The sequence below is a fragment of the Mauremys mutica genome, chromosome 4 (assembly GCF_020497125.1).
Source record: "Mauremys mutica isolate MM-2020 ecotype Southern chromosome 4, ASM2049712v1, whole genome shotgun sequence".
In the NCBI taxonomy this organism is placed as follows: Eukaryota; Metazoa; Chordata; order Testudines; family Geoemydidae; genus Mauremys; species Mauremys mutica.
This window is the reverse complement of record NC_059075.1, coordinates 130,291,898-130,308,299: the sequence shown is the minus strand read 5'-3', so window position 1 is coordinate 130,308,299 and position 16,402 is coordinate 130,291,898. Positions and strand designations below refer to the sequence as shown.

The following is a 16,402-nucleotide window of genomic DNA, read 5'->3' as shown; positions in this document are numbered from 1 at the left end:
GTATGTGGGGGCGGGCCGGGGGGCGGAGTGGCTGTGTGTGGGGCGGGGGGGGGGTTGGTTGTGTGTGGGGTGGTTGCGGTGGGGGAGTGGCTGTATGTGGGGGCGGGGCGGGCCGGGGGCAGAGTGGCTGTGTGTGGGGCGAGCGCCCCATGCCTGCCGTGGGCTGCATCGTGAAGCTGGGGGGCAGCGCGCTGACGGAGAAGAACCAGCTGGAGACGCTGCGGGCCGAGTCCCTGCGGCGGGCGGCGGGCATCGTGCGGGGGCTGTGCGGAGCTGGCGCCGGAAGCTGCATTGTGGTGCACGGAGCAGGGTAGGAGGCGGCCCTGCCGGCGTCCGGGGAGCTCGCCCGGCCCGGCCCTGTTCCCACCCACCCCAGCTCTCTCAAGGCACAACCCCCCAGCGGGGATCCGAGCCAGGGAACGAGGCTCGGGCTCAGGCCCCGGGGTGAAGGACACAGGGGGCTCCCCATTGCTGATCCCGGAACAGCCGGGATGAGGAGAAATGAGAGCCCCTAGAGGAGGGGAGTGGCTCTGTTCCTTGGTCAATCTCACTGCAGTCCCTGGGGAGGCAGGTGTTACACTGCTCTAAACACGTGTATCCATGTAAGTTGTGTATAGAACCCAAGAGTCCTGATGCCTTGTCCCATGATCTAACTACTAGACACTTTGCCTTATTTTATTGGAACGTGCTATGACTGGAGCTGCTAGAGATTTTTAACTTTCTCTTAGTTTCTATGAGGTGGTGGGGGTCTTGATTTGCCATTCAGAGCCCTGAAACCTGTCTCCCACTCCCTTCTGATTTACCTTCTTCGCTTTACATTCCTCCCAGAATTTAAAACACCATCTCACCAAAAATCAGGTCCAGAGGACTTTGGAGTCAGTCTTGCTTCACTGGCAAGAGGGGTTAGTTATGCGGCACCATAGCCCTGCAGCGTTTCCAGCTTTGCTAGGCTACAGAATGAGAAGAAATTGAAAATAAACACACGCCTTCCTTATTATAATGCAGATAGCCAATAGAATGGGTACACTTGTTTCAAAATACTGACCAAGAAAGTCAGCATGTTTACATTCAGAACAAACCAACCAAACAAAAATTCTAGTATAAGCAGACTAGACAATACATTGGATTAATAGAGTGGCCTTCTGTCTTGAGGCCTGGGTTCAAATTTGTCTTGCTTTGGATCATTAGCGATAAGACTTTAGTGGTGCAATCTTAGGTTGTTTGTATGCAATGGCAGGGAGGGTGTCCTTGGCTTCTGTTTGCCAGAAGCTGGGAATGGGTGACGGGGGATGGATCACTTGATGATTCTCTGTTCTGTTCATTCCCTCTGGGGCACCTGGCATTGTCCACTGTCAGAAGACAGGATACTGGGCTAGATGGGCCTTTGGTCTTACCCAGTGTGACCGTTCTTATGTTCTTATCCAAGCGTCCACACTTCATTGTAAACCCAGGGTCTACAGGACCCAGGCTTGTGGAGTCCGTGTTTCCAAGCGTCCACACTGCATTGTAAACCTGGGCTTACAATTGCTGGGCCTGGGTCTCGCAGCTGTGCTAACGCATCCACACTGTGCTATGCAGATCTTGTGACTCGGGTCTGCAGTTTGACCGATGTCCACACTGCAAAATGACAGGGCTTGGCCCTGAGGCACAGCAGGACTCTCACTCTGACCACTCCCCGCAGCAAGCTTCTAGGACCAGGGTCCTGAGTGCTTACTGACCTGAGTCAGACTAATTTGTGTGTGGACGGAAGGGGGACTGGGCTCCACCCTGAACCAGAGCTGGGGCTTAGTGTGCAGTGTTGACATACCCTGAGTTAGGTCACTGTGGTGTGGTTCTCTCAGGTTTAAGGAACTTTGGATGGGACCCAAGGGTAGGAGCAGACAGTGGAAGGGGAGGGATGGGGCTGAAGTAAAGATGGGCACAAAATTAGGATCTGGGAGTGGCTTTCGCACATTGATGTTGTTTGGATCTGGGGTTTGGGGTTGTGCCCTGTCTGGTTATAAGGAGACGTGGGGGCAGAGGAAGGGGATTTTCAGATGAGGGCGGCTGTTCGAAGAATAAGGAGCAGTGTGAAAAGAGGCTTGGAGATAGGAATCTAGAGGTCATGGTCGAGGTTGAGGGGCATCAGCGGAGCAGTGGGATGAGCGAGCCTAAGCTTGCTATGAAGAACGTTTGTTTAGGCAAACCTTAAATGCTAGAGAACCGGGTGTGAGATTGGGCAACTTCTCCATAGCCAGCAGCATCTGCAGGCTGTTACCTCTGTGATAGCAGCCTCCAGACAAACCCTGGTGATGCAGTCTCAATACGCTGAACGCAACCTCCAGCTCTGCTCAGTGTTCCCACCAAAGACAATATGTTCTTGTGGCACTAATGCAAACATAGACATTGCAAAGCCCCATACATGGTGTGCTCTCACCCCACCTCCTGTCATAGTAGATGGGCCCAGGAGTCTAGCGAGCCTAGCTGTGTGTAAGGCACTCGGTAACTGTAACACTTAGCCCTGTATCCTGCCCTGGTCAGCCACCCCCAAGCTCTGGGAAGCTGGCTCCACAAGCTGCTAGTCCCTGATCTTCCAGAGGAAGATGGCACCCCTTGCCCAATGCCAGATAGCCGGCAGTGCAGTGCTGCAAGGTGAGCGTGGGGGAGGGGATCCATCTCTGCCCAGTGGCTGTCAGTCACCATGAGATCGGGGCTAGAAGGGTGCTTGGAGCCTGGCTTATCCATGCTTATCTCTGGATCATTGGGAGGGTGACCACTCACCCAGCAGCATCTACTGCACTGCCGTGGGTTGGGAGCTCCCCTGTGCGCTGCTGGCAGAAATGGCTCCGGGCACTTGCGCACCCTCCTGCTATTGGCCCACATGAGCCATGGTACACCATGTGTGTAGGTGTGGGCATCTTCTCACACTGGGCATGCTGGGTCGAGGAATTAGTGGCACTGAGTGGGATCTTGCCTGCCCTTATCCCCTCACCCTGGGCCTTCTCACTACTCTGCTTCTTTGACCTCCCTGGATCCGGCATGTTCCTATCTGACTTGGCACAAGTGGGGAGGGAGCTGCCGGAAGTGACTAAATCCTGCAGCTGCCTCTGGGAGGGTGCCAGGCCCAGTCAGCCAGATGTCTGGCAGGCTCATCGCAGGATGGCATGGGCACTGCGCACTAGGGAACTGGGTTGAAATGAATAAATTGAGCAAACGGGCCAGGTGTATCTTGGTCTGAACATTTTAGGGTCACATTTTTAGTGGCCTGTAGCCATTTAACCTCAAGCTGCAATCCAGAAACCTTGCAGGCTATGTGGGGATGGGCTGGGTTAGTACTTGGATGGGAGGCCACCAAAGAAAACCCAATATGCTTTTAAGTCAGTAGGGGGCACCCTTCCTTTTGTTCCAAGACTGGAGCAATGCCCCGGGGGTGCTGCCCTTTGGATGCACTATAAAACCAAAGCCCCTGTGGTCATTACAGACCCCCTTAGCACTTTTGGCAGGAGTAAGGGTGTCAGGCCAGGTGTCCTGGCCAGATTCCACCTTGGGCAGTTGCATTCTGCCTCCCTACAATTCCTGTGTGTTTCAGTTGCATACGGGATTTTTCCTCACTTCTTCCCCGGTCCTGTCCCGATGTATTGCTGTGCTGTACCAAACTGCTGCCCCGTTTCAGTGGGGGAAGGAAGCGATTCCTGGATAGAGCTCATAAGGCACATCAGGCAGCCTGAGCTGCCAGTATTTTAACATAAGGCTTCCACAAAAATATTCCCCTTTAGCCAGTGATAGACCCCCAAGGATTGGGGAGGGGGGCGATTGCCAGGGGAATTTATTTATTGCCCCCATCAACAAAAATGAGAAGAAAGGTCACTCCTTGGCTAACAGACTCGTAAGTGTCTTTTGGCCATAAATGTTTTGCACCTGAAAATATTCCAAGTATAGCACAGTGTTCCACTCTGGAAATGAAGCAAGAGGAACAATGAAATTGTAGGGGAGCTGAACAGGACAGTCCTCTGGACAAAGAGTGGTATTACTAGACACCTGCAATCAGTTCCATTCCAAAGGCAGAGTGGGGGAAATGCAGGTAGGAGCCCCAGAGACGAGCCATCCCTGCTAGGAATGAATTAGCAGCATCCAGGGGGTGGGGCTCCAGCATTGGTAAAGTGATCGCCCAATCTTCCCTGCAAAAATGATGGCTGGATTTTAACAAGAGGTCCCTAGACACTTCCCACTAGTGCACCACTGGGCCCTGAACAGGAATGGCCCCCAGATCACATTAAGATGTTTCAGAACAGGGGTCGGCAACCTTTCAGAAGCGGTGTGCCGAGTCTTCATTTATTCACTCTAATTTAAGATTTCATGTGCCAGTAATAATTTTAATGTTTTTAGAAGGTCTCTTTCTCTAAGTCTATAATATATAACTAAACTATCGTTGTATGTAAAGTAAATAAGGTTTTTAAAACGTTTAAGAAGCTTCATCTAAAATTAAATTAAAATGCAGAGCCCCCCAGACTGGTGGCCAGGCCCCAGGCAGTGTGAGTGCCACTGAAAATCAGCTCACGTGCCGCCTTCGGCACACGTGCCATAGGTTTCCTACCCCTGGTTTAGAAGCTGATTGAATCCAGGTTCCAGTTTGGCTTCCTACAGTAGCCTCATGGTGGACTTCAGGGAAGAGCCAGCAGTGCAGAGAGCGACTCATGATGAAAGGTGAAAAGAGCTGACTGTCGGTAAGCAGTGATACAGGGGTTATGGCAGCAGTCTAGGAATTCCTGGCAGGTGTTAACACCAGGGCAGGAGAGGAATGATTTAGGGTGGGTCACGGGGGCATAACTAAGTATAATGGGATAATGGTACGATCGGGAATGTTTGGGCTGACTATTGGGAGATCTAGGCTGACAATGAGATGTATCGGCCTCTCCATGGGAAGTGCTGGAATCCCAAATGCTTGCGACTTTAAAACTATTCCACACCAAACCTAAGGGACTGTCCTGTAGGGAACAATCCTGTGTTGGCTCCAGGAGGAGGTGGACAGGCCCTTTCCATCTCTGACACCTGTGAATTGCTATGTGTGACATTCCCCTTTGGTGTTGTCTGGACCTGGATCTGCTAGGTCACTCCAATCCTTGACTCTGGGAGCCAGCCTTAGCATGCTCTGCTGTGAGAACCCCCACTCCTGGGCTGTTAACGTACAGCCGCTGGCATGTCAGCTGCTCCCAGCTACTTGCAAGCGAATGGCACTAGCCAATATCTCCGGTCCCAGACACAACCCTAGGAACCCCCATCTTGCAGTGTCCAGTTATCTGGATGCTGCAAGTTTATATAAGTTTGTCAGTTTAACAAAGAAATTGATATGTACCAGGCTTGTTATCCCAAGGGGAACCTCCGACACACTGCAAACCAAACACACTGCTTCAGGTAGAATAAACAAACATTTATTAACTATAAAGATAGATTTTAAGTGATTATAAGTCAAAGCACAAGAAGTCAGATTTGATCAAATGAAATAAAAGCAAAACGCATTCTAAGCTGTTCTTAACACTTTCAGTGCCCTTACAAACATAAATGTTTCTCACCACAAGCTGGCTGGTTACTTTTCAGCCAGGCTCTCCCCTTTGATCAGCGCTTCAGTCGAGTGGTGGTGGTGTCTGTAGATGTAGGAGGAAGAGAGAGAGAGCATGGCAAAATGCCTCTCCCTTTTATCATGTTCTTTCTTTCCTCCTGGCTTTGCCCCCCCCACACACCTCCCCTTCAGAGTCAGGTGAGCATTACCTCATTGCAGTCCCAAACTGACCAAAGGAAGGGGGGTGACTCCCTCGAGGGTCTAACAGATTGTTGCTGCCTAAGCCAGTGTCCATTGTTCCTGTGAGGCTGGGCTGGGTTTGTCCCATCCATGTCCTGACAAAGTGCGAACTGCCCCTCTGTTCTTGGGGTTTTTGCCTGGGCTTGCTTTAAGCCATGAGGACACATTCTCAGCCTCATAACTATATACATGAAATTATAACCTATAACCTCACTGTAACCATTACTATAACATCATTATAACAACAATGCTCAGTGCATCATGAGCCTTCCGAAGACACTCAACATGACAAACTTTGCATTAGATACCACACCGGTTTTTTTTAAAGATGAACATGTGGGTGTAGGGTGTTCCCTCTTAGTACAGAGCGTCACAATATGTAGTATGGCACTTCCGAGTCCTCCCATTCATGTGGCTTGTGACGCAAATCTAGACGTCTTCCAGCATGACAGGCTTTGAACATAGGCGCCAACTTTTCACAGTGCCAGTGGGTGCTCGACCCCCCCACCACATACCTCCGGCCCTGCCCCCATTCCAACCCCTTCCCCAAATCCCTGCCTCGGGCTCGCCTCTTCCCCGAGCGTGCCGTGTTCCCCCTCTCTCCCAGCGCTTGCTGCCGTGAAACAGCTGTTCCGCAGCAGCAAGCGCTGGGAGCTTGGGGGAGAAGCGGGGACACCGGGCCCTCAAGGGAGGAGGCGGAGGTGATATGGGGTGGGTGGGGGGGAGCTGCTGCACCCACCAATTTTTCCCCGTGGGTGCTCCAGCTCCGGGAGCACCCACAGAGTCGGTGCCTATGGCTTTGAATATGCTGCAGGCTGTGCCAGTTTACGTCAACTGGCCACTCTGCTTTTTCAGTATGGGGGCCGCTGTTTTCAGGGAAGCGCATGATGTGACCTGGGCTAGCCCACACGGAGGGTGTTTCTAGCTATGCATAGAAGGAGTTGTGTGCAGACCCCCTGTGGTGAGAAGCAGTTCTAACTCAGTGCTCGTTGTATTCCATGTCTCCCATGCTGTCGCTGACCCACATCTAACCAAGGCCAGTGCAATCCCTGACCATTGCGCTCAGATGTATGACCAGCACTCAGTGAGGCAGCCTTGGAGTGTGGTTATAGCTGGCAGGGCTGCTGCCATTCCACCGGCTTTTCTTGGCAAAGCTAAATTAAATTCTAAGGCATAAAGGGGAAAACAATTTGTTATCGTGGTGTGTCTGAGAATCATAGAATCATAGAATCTCAGGGTTGGAAGGGACCTCAGGAGGTCATCTAGTCCAACCCCCTGCTCAAAGCAGGACCAAACCCAACTAAATCATCCCATCCAGGGCTTTGTCAAGCCTGACCTTAAAAACCTCTAGGGAAGGAGATTCCACCACCTCCCTAGGTAACCCATTCCAGTTCTTCACCACCCTACTAGTGAAAAAGTTTTTCTAATGTCCAACCTAAACCTCCCCCTCTGCAACTTGAGACCATTACTCCTTGTTCTGTCATCTTCTACCACTGAGAACAGTCTAGATCCATCCTCTTTGGAACCCCATTTCAGGTAGTTGAAAGCAGCTATCAAATCCCCCCTTATTCTTCTCTTCTGCAGGCTAAACAATCCCAGTTCCCTCAGCCTCTCATAAGTCATGTGCTCCAGCCCCCTAATCATTTTTGTTGCCCTCCGCTGGACTCTCTCCAGTTTATCCACATCCTTCTTGTAGTGTGGGGCCCAAAACTGGACACAGTACTCCAAATGAGGCCTCACCAGTGCTGAATAGAGAGGAATGATCACATCCCTCGATCTGCTGGAAATGCCCCTACTTATACAACCCAAAATGCCATTAGCCTTCTTGGCAACAAGGGCACACTGTTGACTCATATTCAGCTTTTCGTCCACCGTAACCCCTAGGTCCTTTTCTGCAGAACTGCTGCCCAGCCATTCGGTCCCTAGTCTGTAGCAGTGCATGGGATTCTTCCGTCCTAAGTGCAGGACTCTGCACTTGTCCTTGTTGAACCTCATCATATTTCTTTTGGCCCAATCCTCTAATTTGTCTAGGTCCCTCTGTATCCTATCCCTACCCTCCAGCATATCAACCACTCCTCCCAGTTTAGTGTCATCTGCAAACTTGCTAAGGGTGCAGTCCACACCATCCTCCAGATCGTTAATGAAGATATTGAACAAAACCGGCCCCAGCACCGACCCTTGGGGCACTCCACTTGATACCGGCTGCCAACTAGACATGGAACCATTGATCATTACCCGTTGAGCCCGACCATCTAGCCAGTTTTCTATCCACCTTACCGTCCATTCATCCAGCCCATACTTCTTTAACTTGCTGGCAAGAATACTGTGGGAGACTGTATCAAAAGCTTTTGCTAAAGTCCAGAAATAGCACATCCACTGCTTTCCCCTCATCCACAGAACAGAATGTGTGTGATGTTCGGAGTTTGTGGTTTTCTGTGGCTTTTAAGCTACAAAGACTAAAAAAATGTTACGATAAGGACAGTGCCAAGGAGTGTCCTGCGCTGTGTCTGCACTGCTGGGGCTGGGACCCCAGGGGAGGGGGCAGCCCATGAGTAGGGTTGGGGGAACCTCACTCTAGTGACCCTCTGGCTCACGTTTGGGGAGGTGTCACTGGGTTGAATCCCACAGGAGGAACAGTGGCCGTGGTGGGGCTCCGCATGAAGACAGGGTTTTGAGCTAGTGGGGTCCTCTGGATTAGATGAAGGCTGAGCAGGATTTCACTTATGTTAGGGGTGTATGAATTGGGGGGTTGGCTCAGTCCAGTATGGAGAGGGCCCATCTCAGCTGAGTTTGGGGTTTGATTGTCTCTGGAGGTTGATCTGGGCTTGCCTCTGCCACAGACTGTCTCCCTCAATGGGGAGATCTGGTGACAGGAGCCTGCTGCAGACGCTGGGTAGCTGAGAGTCCTTTGCCAATGGAGCCTCCCAGTGATCACCTTCACACCACGTGGCAATGCTTCCTTGGACGGGCAGAAGGAGCTGAGGCCTGGAGTTTTGAGGTTCTTCCTTGAGCCTGTGCAACCATAGCAAAGCAAAATGCCCCGGACCAGGCTTGGGTTTCCATTGGAATGCGCCTCCTAAAACTGTAAAAAGAACAGGAGTACTTGTGGCACCTTAGAGACTAACAAATTTATTTGGGCATAAGCTTTCGTGGGCTAAAACCCACTTCATCGGATGCATGCAGTGGAAAGTACAGTATGAACACACACACACACCCCACACCCCCCCCTCCCCGGTATGGCAACATCCATTTTTTCATGTTCTCTGTGTATATATATCTTCGTACTGTATTTTCCACTGCATTCATCCGATGAAGTGGGTTTTAGCCTACAAAAGCTTATGCCCAAATAAATTTGTTAGTCTCTAAGGTGCCACAATTACTCCTCATTCTTTTTGCTGATACAGACTAACATGGCTATCACTCTGAATCCTAAAAGTGTGCTGGTTTAATGACCATCCCAGGCAAATGGGGAAAAGCAGCACTGGGAAGAATGGGAGTGTGCAGCCCCATTCCCAGTCAAGGTGTTGATCAGACAAGCCCTCATGGTCCTTTCGTAATTGCTGCATTAGCAGAGGATCAAGTAGCACTTAATGAGTGTAGGCTCTCTCAGAAAACATGCTTGAAAAGGTCGGGGGTGAATATTTGCAGTAGTCTGACATAAGCCTTGGCTGCTAATAAGTGCCAGATTGTTATTTTACGATGTCCTCTCCAGCCAGCATTTTCACTACCCCTGCCCTCCCCTCCACGTGCCAAGTCCATGCACTGCAACTGCGCCACTGGGGAGCCATCACTGAGATCAGCAGGGAGAGCAAAGGTCATCATTCGGTCTCCAAGCAGCAGGCAACAAAAGGATTTGGAAGTCACTTCCTTTCTTGGACCCTGTGCAAAAGCAATGGCATAAACTGGGGTCCCTGAGATTAAGCTGCTCTGCTCGGTGGGGCATGCTTCCTTCCTGAGTCTTCAAAACACAAACCTGTTAGATGTGTTAATTCCTCGTATGGATACCAGCAAGGGGACAAAAACCTTGGAGGCCACTTGCTCCATGAGTAAGGACATGATGAACACAGGCCAAGACCTGCAGAAGAGCTCTCTGGAGCTCAAGAACTTGTCTCTTCCACAGAAGTTGGTCCAAATACAGATACCACCTTACCCACCTTGTCTCTCCCACTTGGTTAAGCTGAAAAGATACAGCTGTGCTTAGCCTTTGGGACTAGATGGCTCCAGAAGCTGGGATGGAGAGTTTTGTCACTGGCTTTGTTCGTTCTCCTTCCCATCTGATGGCTGCTCAGTGAATTGGTGTGAAATGAATTCAGTAGATCTCAGCCCAGTTCCTCATCTCCCTGCCCTCCTCCACCACCATAACTGGCTGGCACAGACTCTGTTACTGCTCTAATGCTGGCAAGCCAGACATCATGATGCATATCAAATTGCTTAGTCTGTTTGTTTAACCTGTTCCCCCTGCTGCCATCCATCCCTTCCAGGTTTTGTTTAGGAGAACACAAGATACTTAATCCTGATCAAGCTGCTGCTGAGAAGATAAACACATGGCAAGAGAGGACCATCCCAATGAGGAGGGGGTGGAAGGAAGTGCAGTTTGCCAGGGCTGGGTCGTGTGATGCAGTTGCCTGGGGAAGCTAATTCTGCAGCAGAATTTGGAAGGGTAATATGCCCATTTCACAGAAAGGGGTGCCCTCTTTAGACTGCAGGCTCTGCAGGGCAGGAACATTGTCTTCTTTTAGAATAATTTCTTCCTCAAGTAACTTCAAGGGAATCAAATTTAAAATGGAGAAAAGGAGATAATCCACAGTAGTACTGACCTGTGGAACTCACTGCAGCAGGATATCATTGAGTCCAATAGTTCAGGTAGGTTCTGAATGCGTGAATAATATCTATGGGCACACTGGCTTGGATAAGAACCTCAAGGATGGCCAATCATCATGCATCAGGTCATATGTTAATCAGCAGCTGGGGTCAGGAACTAATACTTCCTACTGCACTACATAATACACAACTGATCAGCCGTTTTATAGGGGTTTTGCTGGAGCATCCAAGGCTGGCCGTGTTTGGGAGCAGGATAACAGTCTAGGTAGACTATTGGGCTGTTTCTTTAGGATGATTCTGATGTTCCTAAAATTGTTCTTGAGATTTTCATCCTTCAGCAAATGTGTTATGCTCTGGCTCTACCATTGCTTTAATAGATAAGAAGAACACACTTTGCACATCGCTAGCCTAGTGTCTTCCAACATTAATGGCCAAATGTGCAAGTCTGCCATCCTCATTGTTCCCAATTGTGTGTGTGACTTCTCCATTGTTCTCCAGTGTGGGGTATTGTTTTGGGATTTTCCATTGATCTTAATGAAAACTCCTGGATGTGGAACTGTTCTTGAAATTTGGCTCTAATGAATTAAGTGACATCATCCCATGTCCACTTGCCACAAAGGGAGTTGGTGGCAAAGACGTGTTAAGAACCTAGGAGTTCTTGGCTCCTTGTCCTATATGCAGCCACTTAATGCATCCTCCTAATCCACTTTTTCTAAAATTCATGGGGCTAGATTTGCAGTTGTGTCCAGTGCATACAGGGTCCAGCTATGGGAAGGGCCCAGTGGATACAGGGTCCATTGGAGGTAGTGGAGTCCCTGTGGAGCCATTTGTGACTCTGATCTCAGAGCTGGTTCTGCCCTGGCCCTGCGGTAATATTAGAGCAGCTTTGAGGCTATGGTGAAGTATACTGGTGGGTAAGGTCCTGGACTGGGACTCAGGAGATACAGGTTCATTTCCAGGCTCCTTGTGTGGCCTTTGGGCAAGTCACTAAATCTGGCTGCACCTCAGTTTCCTTTTCTAGTGGGAACTGGGAATGATACCACCTCCTTTCTCCCACATTTTGTCTGCTTTGTCTATTTAAACTGTAAGCGCTTGAAGGCCGAGACCATCTCATGCTATGTCCTAGTCTCACAGAGCAGCATTTCCAGCTCTCTTTTTCTAGTGTAGTTTTACAGTAAGGCAGCATTATTATTTTTTGGTTGAGCAACCGATAACATGCTTGGAGCTGTGCATGACGGTCCCTGCTCTGAAGCACTCACTATCCAGAAGACAGACACAGAGGCCTCAGTGTTGTTGATGCTCATAATTTTACTGCAAGTCTTTTGCTTTTGGGCAGTTTTCTTAAAGGCCCAGCTCCTGGTATCATGTGATGATGTGAGAATCTCCACTTTTGGTTAAAAAGTGAATTTCTGTCCCTTGTGGTTGCATAGAAAAGGTTGCAAATGTGGCCCAAGTGCACTAGAAAGGTTCAGAAATCAAACAGCGAAGGAAAAGGCTTAAAAAAATCAGGAAATCCTTACAAAAGCAATCTCGTGATTTTTGGGGCCTGGCTAATGAGTTTTGGCAATACCGAGTCCTGGGCCATACCAGCTTATCCATATCGGTTAAATCAGTGTCCTATAGGCTGGGTACATTTAGATTAATGTAAAGGTGCTCATCTTGGTAGAGCCGATTCCTGTACATTTCAGAAAGATGAACTGGGAATCTCAGAGAAGGGGATCCCATGAGAGAACTTTATTTCCTTTTATTTATTTTTTCCCAGCTAAGCTTTTCATTAGAGACTTTACTGGGCTGTGACACTGCCTGTCACTTGACAGCTCAATGAAGTTAACTGTTACCTATAACTTTTAGAAAAGAGGGTGACCTAGTGGTTAGAGCAGGGCCCCAGCACTCTGGATCCTTGGGTTCTATTTGTGGTTCTGGGAGGGAGTGTGTTCTAGTGAGTAGAGCAAAGGGTTGTGTGTCAGGGCCCCTGCTTCTATTCCCACCTCTAGGTGGCAGTGTTGTCTGGTGGTTAGAGCAGGGTTGTCATAACTATAAAGGGAAGGGTAACAACCGTCCTGTATACAATACTATAAAATCCCTCCCGGCCAGAGGCACCAAAATCCTTTTACCTGGAAAGGGTTAAGAAGCTCAGGTAACCTGGCTCACACCTGACCCAAAGGACCAGTAAGGGGACAAGATACTTTCAAATCTGGAGGGGGGAGGCTTTTGTTTGTGCTCTTTGTTTTGGGGTTGTTCGCTCTTGGGACTAAGAGGGACCAGACATCAATCCATGTCCTCCAAATCTTTCTGAACCAGTCTCTCATATTTCAAACTTGTAAGTAACAGCCAGGCAAGGCGTATTAGTTATCTTTGTTTTCTCAACTGGTGAATTTTACTTTCGCTAGAGGGAGGTTATCCCTGTTTTGTTGTAACTTTGAACTAAGGCTAGAGGGGGTTCCTCTGGGCTCTTTGAATCTGATTACCCTGTGAAGTTATTTTCCATCCTGATTTTACAGAGATGATTTTCTTTTTAATAAAATCCTTCTTTTAAGAACCTGACTGATTTTTCCATTGTCCAAAGATCACTTTGTAACCAGTTGGTTAGGAGATTATTCTCTGGCCTCCCCAGGAAAGGGGGTGTAAGGGTTTGGGGGGATATTTTGGGGGAAGAGGAACTCCAAGTGGTCCTTTCCCTGTTTCTTGTAAGTCACTTGGTGGTGGCAGTGTACCAGGTTTTAACCTAAGCTGGTAGAAATAAGCTTAGGGGGCTTCCATGTGGGTCCCCACATCTGTACCCCAGAGTTCAGAGTGGGGAAGAAACCCTGACAGGGTCCTGGGAATTGACTCCTGGATTCTAGTCCTTACTTTGTTGCTGTCTTTGCCCAGTTTCCCCACCTTTCAAATGGGAATAATGATACTGACCTTGGAGGAGTATTTTGAGGCGTAATTCACGCACTGCAAAGTACGATGAGATTCTCCTATGAAAACTTCTGTGCGAATATTTCAATAACCGTGGCAACGATGCTTAGTAAAGGCCCCTCTCAGTCATGTCAGCAGGGCCCTGCCATAGAGGCAAACCATGGGTGGCCGGGAGCATGTGCAGGGTCACTCATTGCATTCTCTGCACGTCGCAGCCTTTCTTAAGCATGAGGGACCATTGCAGCTTCCAAAACTCCTGTCTCCTGTCGGTTTATATCTCTGGGCTAGTCTACACTGACACCGCTAAAGCGCTGGGGCACTGTCTACACTGGCGCTTTACAGCGCTGTAACTTGCTGCGCTCAGGGGGCTGTTTTTTCACACCCCCGAGCGAGAAAGCTGCCGCGCTGCAAAGTGCCAGTGTAGAGAAGCCCTCTATTGCCGACATCTTTCTGGGCAGCCAAGCGTGCGGAACTGCTAGAAAGCAGATGCCAAGGAGGGGCTGGGCTTTTGATAGTTACTATATAAAGAGGTGTTAAAACTCACTTGGGGTAATTAACGCTCTCCGCCCATGCCACAGCCACTTTAACTCTCCTAACCCTGGCATTCCTCCAAATGCATAGGGAGGGAGTCTGGATCCCCTGCTCCCTGTCAGATCAGATGCGTTTGCAGTGCCGTGAGCCCTAAGGCGAGCATCATAGACACTAGGCCCTATCGCACCCTACAAAATGCTCACACACGCACGTCTCGTGGTAAAGGAATCTTCACTAGGGCTGGCAGAGGGGAAAGGTGATGGATATAGGCACACAAATGGATATAGACTATAGGAGAGGGCAGTCTGTGAGATGTCTAGCTAAAGCAGGGGTGGGCAAACTGGCCGCATCCGGCCCTTCAGACATTTTAATCTGGCCCTTGAGCTCTCTCAGGGGAGCAGAGTCCAGGGCTTGCCCTGCTCGATGCTCCAGCCGGGGAGCAGGGTCAGGGGTTGGCCCCGCTCCGTGCGGTTCCCGGAAGCAGCAACATGTCCCCCTTCCGGCTCCCACATGTAGGGGCAGCCAGAGGGCTCTGCACGCTGCCTCTGCCCCAAGCGCGGCCCCCGCAGCTTCCATTGGCCAGGACGGGGCAATGTGCAAAGCTGCCTGGCCATGCCTCTGCGTAGGAGCCGGAGTGGGGACATGCCACTCCTTCCGGAAGCTGCTTGAGGTAAGCGCCGCCCAGAGCCTGCACCCCTTTCTCCCTTCCGGGCCCCAATCCCCTACCCCAGCACTGATCCCTGTCCCACCCTCAAAACCCCTCATCCCCAGCCCCACCCCAGAGCCCACACCCTCAGCCCTCACCCCCCCCCATCCCAACCCCCTACCTCAGCCCGGAGCCCCCTCCTGCACCCTGAACTCCTCATCCCCAGCCCCACCCCAGAGCCTGCACCCCCCAACTGGAGCCCTCACCCCCTCCCACACCCCAACCCCCAATTTCATGAGCATTCATGGCCCGCCATCCAATTTCCATATCCAGATGTGGCCCTCAGGCCAAAAAGTTTGCCCACCCCTGAGCTAAAGGATATCAGGGCTGGTTGGTGGAAGAGAGATGGATTCCCTTGTTCATCAGAGTTGTTTGCAGGCAGGACCATCTCTTGTGTCAGTTGTCAGGTTTGGTGCTGTGTTGTCTTACTGAAGCGCTCTGGCTTGTCCTCTTGCTATGCCATGCTCCGAGTTCTCCCCTTTACTATAGTATGGATAGTGTGGGAGGATGCTATTATGGGTACTGCACTGCAGAGTCAACTGCACGGCAAGCCACTCCCAGCCCTGGCTTGGGTGTACTGCTGCCAAGGGGTCCCATGTGTGGCATCTCTGAGCTTTTCTTCCCTTTGATCTTGGCTCTCCACCCTTCCATGTGCTTCCCCCACCCCTGCACCAGGAACTGGATCCTAGAAGTAATAATAGGAGCACTGTCTTTTTAAAGGCAGATCAGCCTTGTGGTCCACATCCTTTTAAAAGGAATCAGGGAGTGGGGGGAAGGAAATTTGGATTTTTAAGCTTTCCTCTTTCTTTATAATTTATGAAGAAGGCCTGAAAGGGGCTTGTATTTGGAAAAAAAAACCCAGATTGTTTCTTACCCTGTGAATATCAGGAGTGTCCATTCTGGTCTTCTCTGTTTTGCTGGAGGTTTCACTGGAGGACCCGGATATGTAGAACAGCAGCTCTCTCAGCCCTCAACTGAATGGGATCACGGTGTTTGATCTTTAACTCAGATTTTTTTTCTCCCAGCTGTTTCTCAGGCATTAGAGTTAAATAGGTGCTACTGAAAAAGACAAAACCCAGTGCTTAAAAATCTGAATAAATCCATTCCCCTCTCAGGTATCAGGGCTTACTTTGTTGCTGTCTGTGAAGTCATAATCCTGTTATTTCCTAACTGTCCAGGGAAAAGCAAGGTAAGTGTAGACCTGAATTTCTAATGTAAAAAGCAAGCAAAAAAACTAGAAGAATGTTCAGACCTTCTTTATACATTACAAAGGAGCAAAAAATGTATACATTACAAAGGAACAAACAGTTTTCCCCCTTTGTCCATCACCCGTAGGAAGTGATAATTATCCTACATTTATATTACAGCCCCCTAGCTTACATTAAAAGAATAGTAAGTTTGCAAAATCAAGCTCTCAGAAGTTAGAAAAAGCCAGAAATTAAGTTGCCTGTTGTTTACTAATAGTATAGCCAACCGATTGACTTGTGGTTCATTATGAAGAATCAGCAAAGAATCCTGTGGCACCTTATAGACTAACAGACGTTTTGCAGCATGAGCTTTCGTGGGTGAATACCCACTTCTTCGGATGAAAGCATTATGAAGAATGTTCAAGAGACAAAATACCCAAACTCAGCCACAGTTATTGTCTAAAGACAAAATATACA

At 49.7% G+C, this 16,402-nt stretch overlaps 2 protein-coding genes across 3 annotated transcripts in view; both read left to right on the top strand.

The window, feature by feature from the left end:
* LOC123369342 (maestro heat-like repeat-containing protein family member 7) overlaps positions 1-16,402 on the top strand; it is a 1,253,347-nt gene that overhangs the window by 349,443 nt on the left and 887,502 nt on the right. The gene's annotated exons all lie outside the window — the stretch shown is intronic.
* LOC123369356 (isopentenyl phosphate kinase-like) overlaps positions 132-16,402 on the top strand; it is a 34,456-nt gene continuing 18,185 nt past the window's right edge. The window contains exon 1 of the mRNA XM_045014874.1: positions 132-310. Within this exon, the coding sequence (XP_044870809.1) occupies positions 150-310 (161 nt within the window). The 5' untranslated portion in view covers positions 132-149. The remainder of the gene's footprint in view (positions 311-16,402) is intronic.